At 47.6% G+C, this 21,889-nt stretch overlaps 1 protein-coding gene across 4 annotated transcripts in view; it reads left to right on the forward strand.

Annotated features, from left to right (window-relative positions):
- The window catches only part of Rab4a (RAB4A, member RAS oncogene family), a 28,431-nt gene extending 11,873 nt beyond the window's left edge, over positions 1-16,558 (forward strand). The window contains exons 2-8 of one of the 4 annotated variants that reach the window (XM_021170727.2): positions 5,398-5,478; positions 8,530-8,644; positions 10,197-10,259; positions 11,416-11,570; positions 13,999-14,094; positions 15,265-15,397; positions 15,953-16,558. In XM_021170727.2, the coding sequence (XP_021026386.1) occupies positions 5,398-5,478; positions 8,530-8,644; positions 10,197-10,259; positions 11,416-11,570; positions 13,999-14,094; positions 15,265-15,380 (626 nt within the window). In that variant the 3' untranslated portion in view covers positions 15,381-15,397; positions 15,953-16,558. Of the gene's footprint in view, positions 1-5,397; positions 5,479-8,529; positions 8,645-10,196; positions 10,260-11,415; positions 11,571-13,998; positions 14,095-15,264; positions 15,398-15,952 lie in introns of those variants that run through there. The other 3 variants (XM_029480782.1, XM_029480783.1, XM_021170728.2) reach the window with 3 other exon arrangements.
- Positions 16,559-21,889: the final 5,331 nt, after the last annotated feature.

Below are 21,889 nucleotides of genomic sequence, written 5' to 3' on the forward strand. Positions count from 1 at the left end.
GCATCAGAAGAGGGCGTGAGATCTCATTTCAGGTGGTTGCTGGGAATTGAACTCAGAACCTCTGGAAGAACAGTCGGTGCTCTTAACCACTGAGCCGTCTCTCCAGCCCAGGAGTTGCCGTTTTCCTAAAGCCTCCATGTGTAGTTTAGAGCCCAGAGGAAGGCAGGCCTGTTGCACTTGCTCGTAACTATGTTATCAGACTCTGAAAACTTGTGACCTTTGAAGGAAGAGGGACTTAAGTAAGGGGGTAAGTAGCTGCTGCAGCCAGGGCTCTGCCCTCGCAGCTGGGATCTCCCCACGGCCCTGAGGGAGTCTTCCTTCCTGCTGACCGCACCGCACCCTCTGTCCACCTTGTACTCAGGTATGCATGCATGCAGCTCCCCTCCGTGGTTCAAGGTTACGTTCATCCTGACAATTTCTTTGGTTGTTGCTGCTGTTTATTTATCATCACTGTGTGTATATGCATGGGGGGAGGGCATATAACGTGTTTCCGTATTTGCACCTTTACCTGGACTCCGAGGATTAGACTCGGGCCATCAGGCTTAGACAGGAAGCACCTTTCTCTGCTGAGTCACCTTGTTTTGAAGCAGGGTCTCACACTGTAGCCCAGGCTAGCCTTGGACTCTTAGTGACCGTCTTGCCTCTGCCTCCCAAGTACTGGGAGCCCAGGTGTGAATTATCGTACCCAGCTGATTCCTTTAACGTTAGTGTTAGAAAGGCCTCAGTCACTGTGCCTTTTGGTGTTAACCCTCTCTCACAGATGTTAGGTATCCCTTTGTCCACCTCACCTTTCAGGGTCCCCGTGTGTTTGTTTTGTTGGTGGTGGTTTGGTGTGATGCGGGATGTGTGTGTGTGTGTGTGTCTCGCTCTGTTGCCTGCTGGTAAGTTTTCTACAGTTTCCACTCCACTCATTTTCCCTTCCCTGTCATCTGTTCCTCGATCTGCCTTGAGTACTGATTTTATTGTTGTTGCTGTTTTTCCAGGTCCCTGTACATGCCCAGCCCTCTTCTCTCAGTTTTTAATTATGAAACAAAGTTGTCCAGGCTGGATTTGAACTTGTGATTCTCTTGCCTCATCCTCTCAAGTAGCTGGGTGGAAAGCCTGGAGCACCAGGCTCTGAGAGAACTTATGTTCAGTGGTTATCATTTTTCTTCCCAGGCCATCTAGACTATTCCACCCGTTCTCTCAAGCCTCCTGTTCCTTCATTTTTCACTGTGTCCTCATGTTATTTGCCATCCTGATGGCCCCTTACCAGGCTGCTCTTTGGCAGGGCCTGAAGGCGGGGTCTGCACACAGTGAGGCACTGAGGTACATCCCCACCCCAGTGTCCCTGTTCTCTGTGTGTGAGCGTCAAGAACCTCACACAAACGGGATCATTGTTTGGCTTATGTCTCTTATCATAATGTCCTCAGGAGGAGTTTTGTAGTTTTTGGTTGCAAACTTATCTTCAGAGGGTTGTGTGTGTGTCGGGGTGGGGGAACCTCTGTGTCTCTAGTAAAGGTGTCGTCCTTCTGAAGCAGTCTGCATTGCTTTCAGGGTTTTTATTGTTAACTTCCTAACTCAGGCTATACTGTCTAGAGAAATTACAGTATTGGCTCATAATTCATTTTCCAATGGGACAGTTCCCATCCTCCTGAGTGGGTTTTCCCAGCCCCACCCCAGGCTGCACCTGCACTGTTCCAGCAAGGCACCGTTACTCCTGGCTTCCTAAACACTTTACCATTCTTGGATATTTGGCCAAAGTGATTTCAGACAAAATGCTTTCTGTTTATAATCTCTTAGCTTTCTGAGCTTCCGTGTTCTTGCATTGAGATCATGTATCTTTCCCGTCCTTTTTCCATCATGGCACACTAATATGTCACCCTCTGGCCAGGCGTGGCAATGGTACAGTCTGGTACAGACGGTAGTTTATGGAGGATAGTTCAGCAAATCTGAACCAAAGTCCATGCTCTGTCCAAGGTCCAGAGTCAGGGATTGTGTCCTGGAGCAGAGTCTTCAGTGTCACAGTAACTCTGCTCTCTCTGCCTGTATGTCGCCAGCCTCTGTTCCTTCTCCCACCACACTCAAGGCAACAAGAGAGCCAACATTTGATTATTTTTTTTTTAATGTTCTCTTTACATCTTATATAACTTTGTTTCCTAAGAGAGGAGAATGCTGAACAAAGACATCCCAGTTCCCTTAGCCTGGCGATCGTAACCACCTCACCTTCAGTTTCTTGGGGTGAAAACGCTGTTTGGTGAGAATGATTAGGCTTGGTTTTCCTTGTTTTGTTTTGTTTTTTTTTTCCCCCCTGTGTATGGGAATACACACACTCTCTCCTTCCTCTCTTTCTCTCTCTTCCTCCTCCCTACCCCTGCCTCCAGGAGAACCTAAGTGTGATTCCTCCAAGCTCACGTAAAAGCTGAGTGTAGTCGTGTAACACACGTCTGGATCCTGGTGTTCCTACATGGAGATGGGAGGTGAAGATAGGAGGGAGAATCACCAGCTCTCAAGCCAGCTAGTCTGGCACATGCTGGGTTAGATAAAAAACAACCCTGTCTCAAACAAAATAAAATGCAAGAGCCAGCACCCAAGACTGTCCTTTGACCTCCACAATGTGTGTCATAGCACAAGCATATCTGCATTCATACATATCACACATTTCATATGTATAATATAAAGACTGAAATTTTGTATATACATTTCAGTGGTGTTAAAGTACACTCACACTTCTTAATACAGAGGTGACCACCGCATGTCTCTAGAACTCTCATGTTTCCAAACTGATGCTCATGCCATGAAATGAAGTTCTCATTTCTGCCCCAGCCAGGCCCTGGCAACCCTCACTCCACTTTCCATCTACTGTAAGGGCCTCACGTAAATAGAATCGTCAGCATTTGTCATTGTATGACTGGTTTATGTCACTAGTGTCCTAAAGGTCATCTGGTATAGCAAGTTAGAAACATGTTCCTTCTTAAGGCAAAGTTCTATTCCATTGTATGGACACATTGTATAGACACACTGCATGGACACACTGTATAGACTCATCATATAGACACACTGCATGGACACATTGTATAGACTCATATGGACACACTGTCTGGACACATTGTATAGATACACTAAGCTTAGTTATTTTCATCTTATATGTGTGTCTTGCCTGTGTATATGTAAATGCACACTGTCTGTGTACCTGATGCCTCAGAGGCCAGATGAGGATGCTGGATCTCTTGGAACTGGAGTTACGGATGGTTGTAAACTGCCATTTGCATGCTGGGAAACAAACCTTGGTCCTCTGCAAACATAGCCAGTGCTCTTAACCAATAAGTCACTTCTCCAGCCCTTACGATAACTTGGTTTTGAAGCAGAATTAAAGTCTATTAAAAGATACTTTAATATACATTTTATACATAATTATTAAGAGAAAAGCACTCGGGTAGAAAGAAGAGCGAAGTCTCCATGTCATGCTTTAAAAACATATGGTGAGAAGCTGAAATTGTTCTAATGAACTATCCCATGGTTTTCTGCAACCATTTGGACATCATTGGAGACCAAATAGGTGTAATCTCTGAGTGATGGTTATAGTTCTAGAAACTGGTGGCAGGGCCATGTCAAAAACTAGCAGCTGTCTCAGCTGAATGCGGGAGAGCAGGCATGGCTAGGGTCATCAGTACGTGGTCCCATTTGGAAGAGGATGTGGTCTGGAGAGAGGAATACAGAGCAGTGCTGGGCAGGGAGGGGCTTGCAGCAGATAGGGTTACTTCTGGAACAAGGATCCAATGGTGTGCAGCTCCCAGCCATGCAGGACTAGAGTTCTTACTAAAGAGATAGCAATTGTTTGGACAAGGTGGTAAGTGCCTTTAATCCCAGGTCTCATATGAACAGGTAGATATCTGAGTTGAAGCCAACCTACTCTACAGAGCAAGGTCCAGGCCAGCTAGAACGATATAGCAAGATTCTGTATCAAAAACAGACCACAAAGCTACCTAGCATGTCTTTAATCTCAGCACTTGGGAGGTAGAGGCAGGCAGATCATTGGGAGTTTGAGGCCAGCCTGGTCTACATCGTGAGGTCCTGTCTTAGAGGAGTAGGGGATGGATGAATAGAGAGAGGGAAAGAAGGGAGGGAGGGAGGAGTTGAAGTGCTGGGGATGTTGGCACACTTATAATGGTGTACTTAGGAGACAGAGGCAGGAGAATCAAGAGTTCAAGGCCAGCCTCTGCTACAACGAAAGTTTTTAACCCTGACTTTCTGAAACTATGGAATTAACAAATTTAACAAATTCCATCTTGGAAATCTTTTATTTCAGTCCTGTAAAAGGAATACCCCAGGGGCTGGAGAGATGGCTTAGCAGTTAAGAGCACTGACTGTACTTCCAGAGGTCCTGAGTTCAATTCCCAGCAACCACATGGTGGCTCACAACCATCTGTAATGGGGATCTGATGCCCTCTTCCGGTGTGTCTGAAGACAGCTACAGTGTACTCACATATATAATAAATAAATAAATAAATCCTTTTTTTTTTTAAAGAGAATACCTCAGGAGCTGGAGATGTATCTGAGCAGTGATTCTTACCCTGTGGGTCTCTGTCCCTCTGGCGGTCCATTGACTCTTTCACAGGGTCACATCAGATATTTATATTACTTTTCATAACAATAGCAAAATGACAGTTATAAAGTAGCAATGAAAATAATTTTATGGTTGGGGGGGCCCCCATAACAGGAGGAACCGCACTATAGGACTGCAGCACTAGGAAGGCTGAGAACCACTCTCAGAGCGTAAGAGCATTGGCTGCTCTTGCAGAGGACTGGGGTTTGGTTTCCAGCTTCTACACAGCAGCTCACAACCATCTGTAATGCCAGCTCCAGAGGGATCTGGTGCCCTCTTCTGACTTCTGCAGGTACTGCACACACGTGGTGCACAGACATTTAGGCAGACCACCAAATGACCCTGTCTGTATTGAGTAGTGGACATGCAGCCTGAACTTGGCCTCAGCTGCTTTCCAGGAACCACAGCCAAGGGATGAAGTGACACACAGCCACGTGTCTGAGAACTCACACGTAAACGTGTAGAGAGGGAAGAAGCAGACTTCCCTCTCTAGGCTGATTATGCTTGCAGCTGAGAATGCGTGTTCGTAGTGGCTAGCAGGGACCAGTTTTATTCATTGTCACAGTTAATTTTTAACCATCACATCTATGAAGAAGTTATCAAAGGAACTGTTTGAAGGAGCTCTGAGCTTATCAGAAGCACAGGGACGTGAAACCGGTAAATAAGGAAAGGCAGCGTGCGTCTCCACTGAAGACTTGGTTACCTCTTTTATCATATCAGCAACTGACACTTCACTAGAGTTATGACCATAGTTTACGAATGCATTCGTGGCTCCCTTTAAAGTTATTTCTTATCCTTTCTTTGCCTTTCAGATTTCTTGTTTAAATTCTTGGTCATCGGAAATGCGGGAACTGGCAAATCTTGTTTGCTTCATCAGTTCATTGAAAAGAAATGTGAGTAACGCAGGCATCTTAACAGCGCATGTGAACCGCCCGCATGCACGTGCTTCTGGGAGAGCTGGGCTCGCTGGCGCACCGCACGGACTTGCTCACGGGAAAGCAGAACTTTCCGAGGGGAAACTACAGTTTCAAAAGACGTCACTTTTTTTTTTTAATTCCTTTTTAAATGTATGTGCATTGGTGTATTGCCTGCATGTTTGTCTGCGTGAGGGTGTCAGATCCCCTGGAACTGGAGTTACAGAGAGTCGTGAGCTGCCCATGGTTGCTGGGAATTGTACCAGGATCCTCTAGGAGAGCAGCCAGGGTCCTTGACCTCTGAGCCATCTCTCTAGCCCCAGGACTTTCCCCTTAAAAATTTATTATTTGAAAATTTCATACATGTATATTTTGATCATCTCCTCCCCCATTTCCTTATCTCTTCCCCTCCCTCTAGGACCCTCTTCCTAACACACCCCCGCCCTCTAGAACCTCCCCCTGGAACCCTCTTCCGGGTAACCCCCCAGCACCCCCATATCACTGACTTATTTGTGTGGTCACTTATTTATTAAGGTCACTTGCATATTTGTGTGGGGTCATTTACAGGATCATGGCACAGGCAGCTTACCAGTGGCTACACCCCTGAATCTAAACAACTCTCCCTCCCTTAGCTGCCCTTAACTGCTAATGTCTCCTCAGCTGGTGCATCCTTGCCTAATGAGCCCCTCACCCTTCTAGGCTGAATGCTGATGGGCTCGATTTTGTGCAGGCCTTACACAGGCCTCGTGGCACCAGTGCTGTGAGAGCTCATGAGTGCAGTGGCCACATCATGTCCAGACCTGTGCAGTTCATAGCGCTCCTCCCCTCCCCATGGCTCTTACATCTTTCCCCTGCCCCCATTCCCCCCGTCCCAACACTTCTCTGTGAGTGACCCTCAGCTCTTATTCTCAGCACTGTGAGCAGCTGTGAGTCTGCATTAAAAGGAAGGTTCTCTGACCAAGGTCGTGAGCAGCCCTAACCTCAGGGTATAAATGTAAACAGAAGGCACTTTAACAACACGTCCATTTAGCAACACAACTATAGTAAGTTCCCCAACTAAGCCCTCTATAAACTGTTCAGCATGGGCTCTTGACCAGGATTGCAGAACCATTATGAATTTTCTCCTTTGAGGCAGGCCTCAGATCCAGTCTGAGTGGTTGGTTCCTCCTGTAACAGTCACGTCACTGTTGTACCAGTGGCACATCCTGCCGGGTGGTCAGCAGTGTAGCAGCAGGGTCTACTGCCGGGTAAGGGTACTTTTAAGCAGCACTGCGAGGTTGTTTTGTTTTTAAATACAAGGTCACATTATGTAGCCTTGGCTAGCCCGAAACTTGCTGCACAAACCTGAATGGCCCTGAACTCAGAATGGCCATTCACCCAATGCCTCTGCCTTCTGAGTGCTGGGATTAAAGGTTTTGGCCACCACGTCCATATAGGTTGTATTCTTAAACCTTTACATGGAGTTTTTATTACGTTAGTGTTTCGGTTCAATGGCAGCTTGGTGTATACTGTTTTCTTACCCTTACCCTAAGGTGGTGAGCCCAGCAAAGGGTTCTTCAATAGGACTCTGTTTGCTGGCAGAGTAGCCAGATGTACATCAGAGTGCAATTGGGTGGGTTATAGCCTTCAGTTGCCCTGGGTGCCTTTAGTGCCTCTGAGGCCCTTTGTCCCTATCCTATCCTGCTCTGCAGGCCAGGAAGAAGAATGGAGATGGCCCAGGTAGCGGGGGAAGGCCTGTTACAGAGGACTCTGGACCACAGTGTCACGTGCTTACCTTGGCTAGCAGCATTTAGGGAAGGGAGATCTGATCTTTCTTCCACACTGTTTAAGACAGTGGAAGCCTGTAAATTCAAAAACCCTTAGAAAACGTGAAACTGTGGTCATGGTGTGAGGAACTGTGGAGAGCTGCTCATTAGGGCAGTCAGAGGCAGGCTCAACACAGACTTGGCTTAATAAAGTACACCTAAGGAGGGGAACCCCTCACGTTGGGGGAGGGAGGGAGACAGAGCATCTTGGCAAAGAATGAAAGACATCTCTGGAATTTCTTCCATCAGGGCCCATCAGTGATGAGCTGGTCAGATCCTCTGCCCTGCATGTGCTGTAGCATGGCTTACCAACAGAGCATCCTCTGAACCTTCACTTATTTTTGATTTTTGGAAATGGATCACCTCTCATCCTTTAGCTCTCTGGCTGGCCAGGAACTTAGTACACAGCCAAGGTGGCATCGAACTCACGCCTCGGCCTTGCCTCAGCTCCCCAGCTGCTGGAATTGCAGGCATGAACCAACAGATGGCATCCTTCCCGTGTGCACAGTGCCTGCTCGTGGTCCTTTCAGGCTTGTTAGCACACTGCACTGCTCCATCTCTGAGAACAGTTAACAGCCAGACAGGCTGTGTATCCGTTCCTGCCTGTCCCCAGAGCCTCAGAAGCAGCACACTCACCTTATTCGGTCACAGCAGCCTCTGCCCCATTACTGCTCATCTTATTTATTACTCACCTTAGTCAGTCACAGCAGCATGCCTCCGCCTGGATTACTGCTTAGGCCTCCCTCTGCAGTTTGCTGGGGGGCCCGGGGGCAGGAGGGGGTCCTTCCTACCTGATCACACATTTGAATCTTTCTGGCGCAGGCTGGATTATCTGTCTAACCTCTTATCCATCCAAATATTCTTTTTTTAAAAAAAAAGCATTACCATGCAGCACCCCTGGTTGCTGAAGCTGTGTCCAGGCATGAGCTGAGCTGAGAGCCAGCCAGTGAGGTGCAGCGTTCTCTCGAAGTTATGGCTTCCTCACAGCTATCCTGTACTGATGGCATGCCCCAGATGAGTTTAGAAGAGCTAGGACTGGTCTCTTCAATAAACCAATGGAAACATTTGCTGTGCTCTGCCTCCCCTCCCCCAAACGCTTCCCTTTTTACTGTTTTTTTAAATTAGTTTTCCAGCCCTTGGTCTATCTTAATGTTGCTGTTTAAACCTTGAACTGTTGCAGTCGGGTTCTAAAGTGTAATTATTTGTTCTTTGTTTTTGTTTTTAGTCAAAGATGACTCAAATCATACCATAGGAGTGGAATTTGGCTCAAAGATAATAAATGTCGGTGGTAAATATGTAAAGTTACAGATATGGGACACAGCCGGCCAGGAGCGCTTCAGGTAGCTTTCCTTCTTATTTACTGAGAATGGAACTCGGACGGCTTAGCCCGACGCCTTCACTGCGTGCGGTCTCAGACCAGCATGCACACAGAACTCAAAAGCTGCAGCTCCATCCGGACGCTCTCACGTCTGAGGGCCCTGACTGGATCCCAGATACCAAAACAAACAATCACTAGGGGACTAGACTCTCAGAGGTGGCAGCTCGGTCAGGAGGATGCAGCGCTGGCGCTGGGTATCGGTGCAGTTGGCTTTTGGTTTCAGTCTGTTTGGCGTTTTGAGCCAGCATCTCACTGTGCAGTCTAGGTAGACCTCACGCCCACGACCTTCTTGTATCAAGCTCTGAATGCCAGGATGACCAGTGCGAAGCACCATCCCGGCTATAGTATGCCTTCAGATTAAAATCGAGGCAAAGACAAGGCAGATGGCTTTTTTCCATATTACACGTCTATGAGGAATTTTTAAACCACCATGGAGGGTTTTATCCCTTTACACTGGCTGGAGCAGGCTGTGACAGTTGCCATGGATCCTGCAGGACAGGCTCGCACAACTGGCACTCAGAAAGACTAACCCCAGACCACTGCTAATCAGGTTGTGTGGTCAGCATCCTGTAACAATGAATGCACAGCGGGGTGTGAACATTTTAGTCATGCATTCTGCAGAGTACACCAAGTCAGAGAGTCAAGATTCAGTGTGGAAGAAGTGATAACCCCCACCCACCCACCCTCCCACCCACGCAGGCTTTTCACTTTTTAAACTTGGGGATAGAGTATGGTAGTACCCATAGTCCTAGCTACTTTGGAGGTTGAGGCAGGAGGATCGTTCCAGGGGATCAAGGCCAGCCTGGGCAATAGAGTGTGAGACCACAGGAGATACCAGAGCAAATGTTATTCTGTTAGTGTAAAAACTTAACAAGATGGCTCAGCAGCTAAAGGCTGGGCAAGCGTGACAGGCTGAATTCCATCTCCAGAACTATGCAAAGGTGGAAGTAAAGAGATGATTCCACAAAGTTATCTGACTCCCACATACATGATGTGGCACCCACATGCGCCACCCCAACATCATACACACAATCAAGTGTAAAAAACTAGCAGGGAGAGAGCAGTTGGTATTACAGGGGAGAAAATACTAAAACAACAGTTCCTTATGTGAGAATGTGAGGCGGACAGAGAGACCCAGTCCTCAGTAGAGCAAGGGGTGAAGAAGGATGTTGTGTAGGTCGGAGTAAATGTGGCCCCTGGCAGGGATCTAGGCTGTTCCTGTCTTGGGCTTTTCCTGGGAAGAAGGGCGGGAACAGCATAGGGCACCTGGGGGGTGGGGGAGGGGACAGAGACATGAGGGTCTCCTGGTGCCTGCTGCCCACATAGAGCTCAGGACATTCGGGACACATGCAGACCCATGAACCTCGTGACCTAAAGAACTGCTCAGCAGAGCTCTCCCTGTTTTGGAGAGAGTGCCCTGCGTGTCCTGGCTCTATGTGGTTCAAAAGGAAGCATGGTTTCTATGGGGAGAAGAAAAGGGCCTTGATTGTTAGAAGCCCCTGTCATTCCTTCAGGTCTGTGACGAGAAGCTACTACAGAGGTGCAGCTGGGGCACTCCTTGTCTATGACATCACCAGGTAATGTCACCTCCCTGTCGCTCAGGCTGCTTGGTGTTCTGCATCCCCGTGTTGGCGAGATGTATGGTTTAGTTTGGTCTAGAGAGGCAGCGTGGCTGTACCCAGGGGGATCATAAAGGGCTTTGGTACGTGGGAGCTGCTGGGACTGAAACAAGCCTTTGGCCTCGTCCTTCACACTGTCCGAGACACGCTCCTCAAGGTCTGCAAGGCTGTGTGCCTTCTCAGACATGATCAGGAGGCTAAAGATACAGACTCAGGCTCACATCAGTGGGCTCAGAGCCTAGCTCCAATGGCTTTTCAAACTCTACAGGCCTGGACTTCATAAGGGTAAAATTCTTGGATCGTAGAGGTGGTTAAATCAACTAATGAAATACTGTTGCAGTTGTAGTTACTGGCTACATGTAACAACTTAGTTTTACTCTTGGGTTGCTCTGGCCACATTTCAAATGTTCCATGCCCCACATGCCTGGTGACCACAGGACTGGCCAGTGCAGCTCCCAGCACATTCCTGTCTTGAAAATCTCATCAATCCACTGACCTCAGAGTTAGCAGCATTGTCCTGGAAACACGTGATCCAAAAGGTTCCACCAAGGGGGTCCTTCCTGGGAGGAACCTGACCTAGGAGAGAACAGCATGGCTACCTTCCTCTTCTGAGAGGGGCTGACACTCCTGACTTCACCCTCCTCATTCCCCCCGGTGCCATGAGAGACTCAACCTGCCAGGGTGTGACATCACTCGTGTGGGTCCTTAAATGTGGGAGCCAACCTGCAGATCTGAGCTGGTCCTGGGTAGACAAAGCCAGGAAGACCTGCATAATGTCCCTAAGCCCCAGGAGGTCCTTGCAAAGTTGTGGTGGATTCCTATGGGTGCTTACAAGTCTACAAGTGACCATGATTAGTGTTGCAAGCCAGGCACGTATCTTCAGGGTTCAGGTGCATCTGTGAAGGGAAGGAAAGCCCTTTTTTGAAACTCAGAGGGTTTCATTGTAATAGAAGCTAAACATAGCCCATGAGTCTGATGTATCACCAAGCATTTGGGTTCCCACATCACCTCTGAGGCGCAGTTGATAAGCAGTGTGTGCATGGTGAGGATGACTGGAAACAGTTGCTAGTTTTATAAAATACATGTATCATTTCCACAATCTTGTGTCACACAGCCGAGAAACCTACAATGCGCTTACTAATTGGTTAACAGATGCCAGAATGCTGGCGAGCCAGAACATCGTCCTCATCCTCTGCGGGAACAAGAAGGACCTGGATGCCGACCGGGAAGTCACCTTCCTCGAAGCCTCCAGGTTCGCACAAGAGAATGGCAAGTGACTTTTTCCTCTTAGAGAGTCTCTCAGGGTGGTCTGGGCACAGTGACATTTGGGGGTCTTAAACCAGCTGGTGGAGTTTGGAGTTGAAGCTATCTTATGACACTGTAGAGTCTCTACTGTCAACTTAGGCTATTTCAGCATAGCTTAGTCTGTGCCCGTTGTGCCGACAAAGGTCAGTGGGTTTAGGAAAGCAAGGGATTTACCATCTGCAGGGCTTTTATGTCTCTGGTATGTTAGCCATCTTAGAGTGGCACGTTTTTTAATGTAACGTGAAGCGTACTTGGTAAAGTCATCCTCCTACATAGAAAGGAAGCAGATGAAAGAGCCAACTAGCTTCATTTTCTTACATTAAGTCATTCATTCAACGGTAGCAAACCTCTACCTTGCTTATTCTTTTGAGACAGAGTCTTTTTATGTAGCCCTGGCTGTCCCTGAAGCTCATTCTGTAGACCAGGCTGAGTAACAACTTTATTAATGTCAAAACTGCATTGCAAAATTGGCATTGCTTGCAGAGATAACAGCATTATCAACATTTAGGAAGAGCCTTAATTCTGAGCCAGCTGAGACTACTCCATCCTTAAGTCCACATATGGTTGGAGGCGGACAGAAACCTGCTTTCCCATCTTAACAGGGGTTTACTAAGAACTAAACATGACCGACCCAGGCTTGGTGTTTTGGGCTTGCAATCCTTGTACTTAGGAGGCAGAGGCAGGAGGATTACTGAAATCTCGAAGGTAGCCAGGGCTATACAATGAAACTGTTTCAAATGGGGTGGGGGGAGATAGAGGAAGAAAGGTAGGAAGAAAGAAAAAGGAAAGAGAACCAATTAAGTCTACACATGAGATGTGTGGTCCCAACCTTCCTAATGCTGACCCTGTAATACATACGGTTTCTCATGCTGTGGTGACCCGACCAGAAAATTATTTTCGTTGCTACTTCACACTGTAATTTTGCTACTTTTATGACCCTTAGGCAACCCCTAACCCCTAGGGTCAGGACCCACAGGTTGAGAACCATTGTTTTAGCATTAGCTGTTTGTATGGTTCTCTGTATAGCCCTGGCTGTCCTGGAACTCACTCTCTAGACCAGGCTGGCCTTGAACTCACAGACATCCACCTGCCTCCTGAGTGCTGGGATTAAAGGTGTGTACCGTCACCCAACCTCCACCCGCCTCCCCTGCTCCCCCATCCCTGGCATTTTAGAGCTATTTAGAAAGCAGGAGGTGTTTAGAATGATCAGGAAAGCCCTCCATTAGTACAGACCTGTTAGTACAGGCTAATAGCTGTACCTGCCAGCAGGAGCAGGCTTTCCCCTGCTTTCCCCTGCTCTGGAGATAAAGGAACATGAGTCCAAGTAGTACAGCAGGGCGAGAGAGCCAGATCAGTGGAAGAGAGCACTTGTTCTTGCAAAGGACTCAAGTTCGATTCTCAACTTAACCACCACCTTGGGCGCCAGGTACCCATGTGGTGCATAAACATCCATTCAGGCAAAACACTCATGAAAAAATAATAAAAATAAATCAAGTGGGACTACAAAACCTCCCCAATTATTATTAATGATCATTAGTATTAACGATTAGAGGAGAGCCAAATTAGTAAAAATTATCTAGGATGCCCAAATGTACACATTTTAAAACTGAATATAAATTAGAAGCTGTGGGTGGGGATGGCTTTTCTTGGACAGTGGGGCTGTGGCTGGCTGGGATGGACATGGGTCCTGCTCATGTACCGTGCAGTGCAGTGCAGTGCAGTGATTTGTCAGCACGCAGATCACTTGGAGAAGAAAGTTTGGCTCCAAGTCATGATTTTAGCCAACCAGCCCCAACTGGTGTAGTAACTGCCACAGTGTGCTGCCTTCATCCTGTCAGCTCGGGGGTCAGGGCACAACAATGGCCGTTCTTCAGAAAGGGTTGGGCTCCCATAACTGAACACATCAACACACCCGGACCAAATACCCTGAGATCCCAGCACTTGGGAGGCACGGTCAAGAGGGCCAAAAGTTTAAGACCAGCCTCAGCTATGTGAAACCTTATCTCATAAAAACACACAACAAAAATATATATTTATGTGTATTCATTTTACATTTATAGAAAGAGAAGATTTAGGTACTGGATTTTGCATGTTACTACATGAGAATCCTGAACAGGCTTGTCAGCACTTAAAAGTCACTGTCATTGGGCCAGCAAGATGGCTCAGAGGACAAAGGCACTTGCTTCCAAGCCCGAGGACATGAATTTCATCTCTGTGGCCCACGTAGCAGCGGAAGGAAGAAAAGTCTGACCTACAAACTGTCCTCTGACCACTGAGCCCACACCATAGCACGCACTCCCTCCTAGAATGAGAATCTGCACTGAGATTTTAAAGCTCACTCTTTCCCACTCTGCTAAATGCGGCTCCCTCTCTTCTTTGATTCCATTTGTAGAGCTGATGTTCCTGGAAACCAGTGCGCTGACTGGCGAGAACGTCGAAGAGGCTTTCATGCAGTGTGCAAGGAAAATACTTAACAAAATTGAATCAGGTACCAGCCTTTCCCTGGCCTCATCTGTGGGTTTTGCCCTGTAGCTCACCAGTGCCCCCTGCTGGCTGTGATGAGCAAGGCTGTAGTAAAGCTCTGCTATATAGCAAGTCAGTCATGCTTACCTGAGAGAAGCAAGCTCCCAGGAGTCTCTGGTCAGGGGCAGGTGTGCACTGGGTGCTATCAAATTGAGTTGTTGCAAACTAGTAAGTGAACATTGCTATTGCTGTTGCTTAGTTTTAAGTTCATTTTTTTATGCATAATACTGTTACATGATTCCACTCAAACATCGAAAACTCAGGCTCAGGAAGCACACGTTGTTCGTGCAGAGGATCCAAATTCCATTCCGTTCCTAGCACCTATACTGGACAGCTCATAACCGTCTCTAATTCCAAGAGATCCAATGAATGCTCTCTCGTGGCCATCTTGAGCTCCTGTACACAGGTGTGCATACACACACTTTAAATAATTCCTTGAAAAATCCAGAAGCCCCTGAAGTCAGCCACTGTTGTGGGCTCTTTCCTAGGAATATTTCATGCCCTGTACTCGAATGAATACACCTCTTGCAGGCACTGGGACGATAGCATATAAATGTGAGGACCTGAGTTTGATCCCTAGCACCCGTGTAATAATCTGGGTGTGGTAGTACATGCTAGTAATCGAGGCACTGGTAAAGCAGAGTAAGGAAGACCCCTGAGGCTCACTCGCCAGGCTGCGTTGCCAAGTTAGTGAACCCCAGGTCTCAGAGAACCCATGTCTCAAAACAGGTAGAAAGCATGCATGTTGAGCTCTGGCATCCATGTGTTACATACATGCACACATGTGTTACACACATGCACACATGTGTTACACACCTGCACACATGTGTTACACACATTTTAAAACTAAGGCATTTTTTTTCCAGCCCAGTGTGGTGGCGCACACCTTTGGTCCCAGCATTAGGGAGGCAGAGACAAACAAATCTCTATACTCAAGGCCAGTCTGGTCTACATCGTAAGCCAAACACCAGCCAAAGCTAAATAGTGAGACCCTGTTTCAAAAAACAAAAAATATTGTTAGTAGATATATTTTTGCTCTCCACAATGAAGACACAAATGCATGGGACATCACACTTTGCCCTTTACTCACCATGTGTGGGGAACACAGAGTCACAGGCCTTTTCCTGGTCCTCAGGTGAACTGGACCCCGAGAGGATGGGCTCTGGCATCCAGTATGGAGACGCTGCCCTGAGACAGCTGCGGTCACCTCGACGTACACAGGCTCCAAGTGCACAGGAGTGTGGCTGCTAGGCGCCCCAGTGACACAGGTGGATGTTGGGGGCCCTGCATCCTGGCAGGAAGGAGGGGCTGTAAAACTGCAGTAGGAGGTGAAGAGGAGGGGAGGAGAGGCCCTTAGGAATAGTCAGAGGTCATCCCCACAGGACTGGCTCTGCAGGAGCTCCTCCCAACCATTCAGAAGCAAAGGCCAGGCAGACAGGGAGAGCCCAGTGGTCCTGCTGTAGCCATTCTTAACTCAAACCATGGAGTGCACTCGACCTAACTGGAGCATCTCCAGAACCAGCAAGCTCCCCACTAAACTTTCAGTAGCGCCCTCTCCTGTATACCACAGTGGACATTTTTGTCGGGGAAGTTGAGGCAGGAACTCACTGTCTAGCCCACATGGGCCTCCACCTTAGGACAACCCTCCTGCCTCAGCCTCCCTCCCAAGCCCTGGGATTCCAGGTCCCCATGCCCAGCTCACAGGCTGGCTAGCAGTGTGAGCCAGTGTTGATGCAAAGGTGAAGCAGTCAGGTCTGTCGGGCTCTGAGCTGTTTGGTCTTTACAAGCACAGAAGTATCTAAATCACGCTTAATGGTTCTCAGGTTCAGCGGTGGGTCCTGGAGTACAGCCGCCGGAGCCTGAAGAGGCTGGAGTTTTTACTACCATCTTTTCTACTCGGCACAGAAGTAGATCTTCCTGGGGAACGGTGTACACTGGCAGCCGGGGCTCAGCAGCCATTCTGCGAACTAACTCAGCGGACAGTACCTTTAGATGCCACATGTATGCAGACCCCTGCCCAACACGTACCCTTCATGTTCCGTTAAATCCAGCTTGTGCTGCCCACGGCCCAGCACGTTCCCACAGCACAGAGCCAGTGTGACATGACAGAACCCTGCACTCAGTGAGCTTTCTTTTTAAACTCCCAGGAAATGCAGTTGTGAATGCGAGAGAGCGTGCTTTTCTCGTTGCATTGGTTAACTCCCAGGAGATGCAGTCGTGACCGTGAGCGTGCTTTCCTCCTTGTGTTGGTTATGCGTATGACCCGGTATGAAAGGACTCTGGTGTGAACAGCCAGTGTGTTTCTTATTTAATCCCTCCCCCCACACACACCTTTTACACTGTTTCTGTGATCCACACCTGAAATGCTAAACCCACAGGACTCATTAACACCTGGAAATAAAGTGGAATGGAGTTTCTCACGCACAGTACACTGTCCTGCTCTGTGCCGTCGGGTAAGCCTGTCCAGACTGCTCGGCTTCCACGCCACCCCCACCGTCTCCCGGCCAGAAGGCACACTGTTGACCACAATGCTTTTCCTGAAGCTCAGTGTAGGGGCACTGCCGCCTCTTCACATGGGTCGTTGTTTCGTGGTCATTTTCGGGAAACTCACTACCTCTAGTGCAAAGGATATTGCTTATTAAGAAATCCTGGGCTAGGCTAAAGTGCTTTGGTTTGCATGTGCAAGGCCCTGGGGTTGGTCTCCAGCAAACACCTCCATACCACACACCTAGGTCAGACATGCTGATAGCACACCTATAATCCCTGCACTCAGTGAACTGAGACAGCAGAAGACGCTCATGAGTTCAAGACCAGCTTGAGCTCAAGAGACTGGAGTACAGTGTATGGGGTGGGTACCTCATAAGAGGTGGATCTCACAAAATATCTTTGTAGCTCTTCCTGAATACATAAATGCCTTACTGCATACAACTATCAAATCAACCCGCTTCTGTTTTCAGGCAGGGTCTCACTATGTAGCCCTGGAACTTGCTGTGTAGACCGGGATGATCTCAAACTCACAAAATCCACCTGCCTCCGCCTTATGAGTTCTGGGAATAAAGGCCTAGGCCGCCACACCGGGCAAAGCCTTTTTCCAAACAAACAATGTTTCCTGAGCACTGCGTTGCACACATTTTAATATGCCAAAACTTCATTGCTATCCTATTCTGCTCTCTTCTATTTAAAATGTTGTCCAATTTTGAGATTTCTCGTTGGCAATTTATCTTATGAATATGCTACTTAGTGTCCACTTCAGCTCTGGTCTTCTGTCACCAACTTCTAGTTGAATCCTACCACAGTAGAATATAATGCATGATCTCATTTGCTTTGGCTGGCCAGGTCTGTTTATACAATAGGACTGCTGTCTCAGTAATGCTGTGTCCCGGAAGGGCTTGCACGGCTATGGCTGGGGGAAGCAGCCTCTGCCCGTTGGCACATGGTGGTCACCGGGCTCTCCTGCATTGTGGCTGATCCTCACCTGTCATCTCATGGGAGGTGCAAGCCTCCAGCTCTCACTCTGAACTCCTCAGTCCTCCCTATCTATAGCTGACCCATACAACGCCCCAGCTGGACCTGGCCACACAGCCTCTGCCTCCGTCCCAATACAGCAGCTGCTAGGACGCCTTCAGTTACCTGCACCGGTCCGTGGGTGGGATGCTCACACGTTCTGCAGAGTCAGATGAGTCCCGGGAAGTCCTGGCAGCTTTGCAGTGTGGATGGCATGGAAACACTAAGACATGGTATACACTGATATGTTTGTTTTGGTTTGCACTCTTTTTTAATGCTGTTCAGCCTCTCTGAACCTGCTCTCTTTTAGGTAAAACAATTTTAGTATTAAATATCTCACTGTAAAATTTCTGAATCATTTTAGTCTTTTCAGAGCCCCCCCTCCCCTTTAAGAGAGGGTCTTACTCTAGCCCAGGCTGGCTCCATACTCAAGATAATCCTGCCTCAGCCTCCCTTATGCTGGGATTATGGTGTGTGCCAATATGACCAACTCTGGATAAGGAATTCCTAGCTGATTTTTTTTTTCCCCACTAATGATTCACATTCTCTGGTCTCTATGAAGAATTTGCCATCATTCAGATTGTCAGAGAAGCATGTGGGTTTTCTTTGAGCACTTCATGGTGTCTTTTTCGTTCTGGGCAGTTTGATGATGATGTGTCCTGATGTGGTCTCTAACCCAAATCCTGCCTCTGCTTCCCCCAGGATCACGGGGGCTCAGAGCATTTTTTTGGGTCTTTCCCACGTACGGTTCGCTCAACTCCTTTCATCAGAGCAGGAGTTTCCAGATGTCGTTCATTCCAAGCCTTTTAATGCCTTCACTGTTTTGGTCATCTTTCATGTCACGGGTCCCCTTGAGACTCTTTCTTCAGTCTCTCTCTTGTTGTTACACTGGTATCTCTCCTCTCCATTCCACCACTGTGTCTATCCAGCTGTGCTCGCTCAGTTTGTTTCCATTTAGGGTTCATGTTTGACGGTAAAGGCTTGCTCTGTAACCCTGATGGACCCAGGCTGACTTCAAACTCACAGAAATGTTCCTGTCTCTGCCTCCCCCATTCTGGAATTAAGATGTACAGCAACATCCCATTTACATGGCTCTTTATGACATCCGTCTCCTTACTGACCATTCAGTCTAGGCATTGAGAGTGTTTCTATCGTTCACTAGAGCTACTTGGATGCCTGCACTGTATTTGCTATCTTTCCTCTTGAGCCTCCCTGTTCAGACACCGAGTGGCATGGCCTTGAGGCCCACTGAGACTTTGTTTCCTTTGATATGCTAGCTATGGCCAGGTGACCCAAGTGAGCAGCAGCTCTGAACACGAAGCAGAGGCTGTCTCAGTATCCTGAAGTGCAGGTGGCCCTGGAAATAAGCTTAGCACAATAGTGGAAACTTTCCCTCAATGCAATTTTGTTACTATTTAAGAAATCCAGGAGCTGGAGAGATCTCTCAGAGGTTAAGAGAACTGACTGTTCTTCCAGGGGTCCTGAGTTCAATTCCCAGCACCCACATGGTGGTTCACATCCATCTGTAATGGAATCTGATGGCCTCTTCTGGTGTGTCTGAAGACTAGCAACAATGTACTCATTTACATAAAATAAATAAATAAATCTTTGTCAGGTGCCTTTAATCCCAGCACTTGGGAGGCAGAGGCAGGCAGATTTCTAAGTCTGAGGCCAGCCTGGTCTATAGAGTGAGTTCCAGGACAGCCAGGGCTATACAGAGAAACCCTGTCTCAGGAGAGGAAAGAAAGAAAGAAAGAGAGAGAGAGAGAGAGAAATCCAGGATGCAGGATATACTGCAGGAATGAATGCTGACAACTTCCAGCTTCCATCCCGTGGGACACCCACCAACTCCCACTGCCTAAAGACCCCCACCAAAGGTCCATGGAGTTAAAAATGCATAGACCAAAACAAAACAAACGAAAACACCTGCTTCTTGTAGAGATGTTTTTTAAAAAATCTTCAGATACTCTCAGTTACTTAAAAGCTCTTGTACGTTTCCACTGATCTTCAGATTTTTCTACAAAGGTGTTTAAGGGTCGATAATTACTGCGTTCCCGGGATACTGTCCATGGTGCTGACTTGGGTGCTGCATGTGGTCATATTTGAGAGGCCCAGCAGGGATTGTCCCAGGAGCTGAACATCCATCTCGTGATATGAGTCCTATGTCTGATGTAACTGTGTCTTGTACAAGCCTGGATAAAGAGGGAAGATGTTCAAAAAGATAAATGATGGGTGGGCCAGCATACAGACCTTAATAAACCACTAACTCCCTCCTCTGTAGAAGGGGGTAGCAAAAAAAATATGTAGTCCTGCCAATCTAAAGCCTGTTTTGAGGACTGGGTATAGAATTCAATTGGCAGAGTAACCACCTCACATGCATGAAGCCCTGGGTTCTTGCATCCCCAGAGCTGCAGTAACTAGGTGGCACACACCTGTTATCCCAGCAGTTCAGAGGTAGAGACAGGAAGTGCAGAAAGTTGAAGGTTATCCTTGCCCATTTAGTTCCAAAGCTAGTCTGGGCTACGTGAAACCCTGTCTCAGGAGGAGGAGGAGAAAGAGAAAGCACCACCATCATCACCTCCACCACCACCATCATCATCATCACCATCTACTATGGTGGCAGATACACTTGGGAGGTAAATGAATCTACAGAGTGAGTTCCCGGACAGTCAGGGCTACATAAGAAAGACACCGCCCCCCAAACCCAAATCCATTTCAAATTCACATGCAAGTATTTTGAAATGACCCACAAAGACCTTACCTGGGTCAGGAACTGCAGAATTGGCCACAGGATAGCACTGGTTTAATCCAGAAAGTAGATCATGCAGCTATCCTGGTTTTCTTGAGGAGTGAACTTACCAGGAAAGCAAAGTCTCACTGTCGCCTGCACTGGGCCTCCTGCTTGCTCCTCTCCAATTAACATTTCCGGTGTCCTCGGTGTCAGGGAGTCCCGTACCATTTGCAAAGTCTTTTAAAGATGTTTTTAGCGTGAAAGCTTCACAGAATTCTGTGTGTGCTGCTTTGTCTCCTGCCATGTGGAGACCCCAATGCCTCCTGCATGCCAAGCAAACACCTATCACCCTTGCTCGCTCTCCTCTCTTGCCATTTAGTCTCGCTCTTGTGAGGTTAGCACAGACCTTTGAATTGGCAGGCGACCCTCAGTGAGACACAACTGCAAAGATGTTGCCTAGCGGCTGAAACGGGCACGTGCGCTGCACTGTGAGCAGGTGAGATGCCTAAGGTTACCTGCAGAAGTGTATAAATGTGTTAGGAACTCTCCGGGTAAGGAGAAGGAGCAGGCACAAGACCAACCCAAGTGCTCAGACATCCTCTAAACACACAGTGTAAGAATACATTTCTATTTTCTTCTCATTCTCGTCATTGTAGCCAAGCTGGGCATCCTTAACTCAATAATCTGTTTAATCCTCACGTAAAAGTAGCACAGAAAACGAAAACGCTTACGGAAAACGGTTTTAATTAAGACCTTAAAATCAGGTTTTTAAAAAGGACTTGTATGTCGTTTATTTTAAATATGACTGGATTCTCAAACATTTTCAGATGTTTCCAGCATAAAAGTTAATTTTTAAATTATTTTACTGCTCCTAGAATAGGAAAAAGTTGTTAAGATCAATTAATTAAAATTCTCATAGGTTCAAAAAGTAATCACCGTCTTTTTAAAAGGAGAAAATTTGAACCCTAAACATTAGGGACTCAGATGTGGGGAGTCACCACTAATTCATACTGACTTTATTTGCGAAGTATGAACATTAAATGTTCTCCAAAGTCCTGATCATTTGTGCTCTGTGTAAAAAGAATGTGGCAAGCCTTTCATCCCAGTGCTTGGGAGGCGGAGGCAGGCGGATCTCTGAGTTCAAGGCCAGCCTGGTCTACAGAGTTCCAGGACAGCCAGGGCTACACAGAGAGACCCTGTTCTGAGAAGGGGGGGCGGGGGGGGGTTGGTAATACCAGCAGGCACCTCAGCACGCCTCGGCCTGCACTTCTACACACGTATGCAAAAGGATGCATATCTGTTTTCTGAGCAAGTCTGATGACCAGGGTCGGGGGCCTGTGTCCCTCCCCCACCTGTCTTTCTGAGATTGTCGGGTGCTGTTTGAAGATGTAGGGAATGCAGGCTTTCAAGGTCATGGCTTTACAAAGAGTGATTCTCAACAACCTGGGCTACTGTGCCAATCACCCTGATTACGCAACATTTGGGGACTATGTAGTTAAACACAGTTATCACTAGCAAGGCTGTA

The sequence above is a fragment of the Mus caroli genome, chromosome 8, assembly GCF_900094665.2.
Source record: "Mus caroli chromosome 8, CAROLI_EIJ_v1.1, whole genome shotgun sequence".
Taxonomy (NCBI): domain Eukaryota; kingdom Metazoa; phylum Chordata; class Mammalia; order Rodentia; family Muridae; genus Mus; species Mus caroli.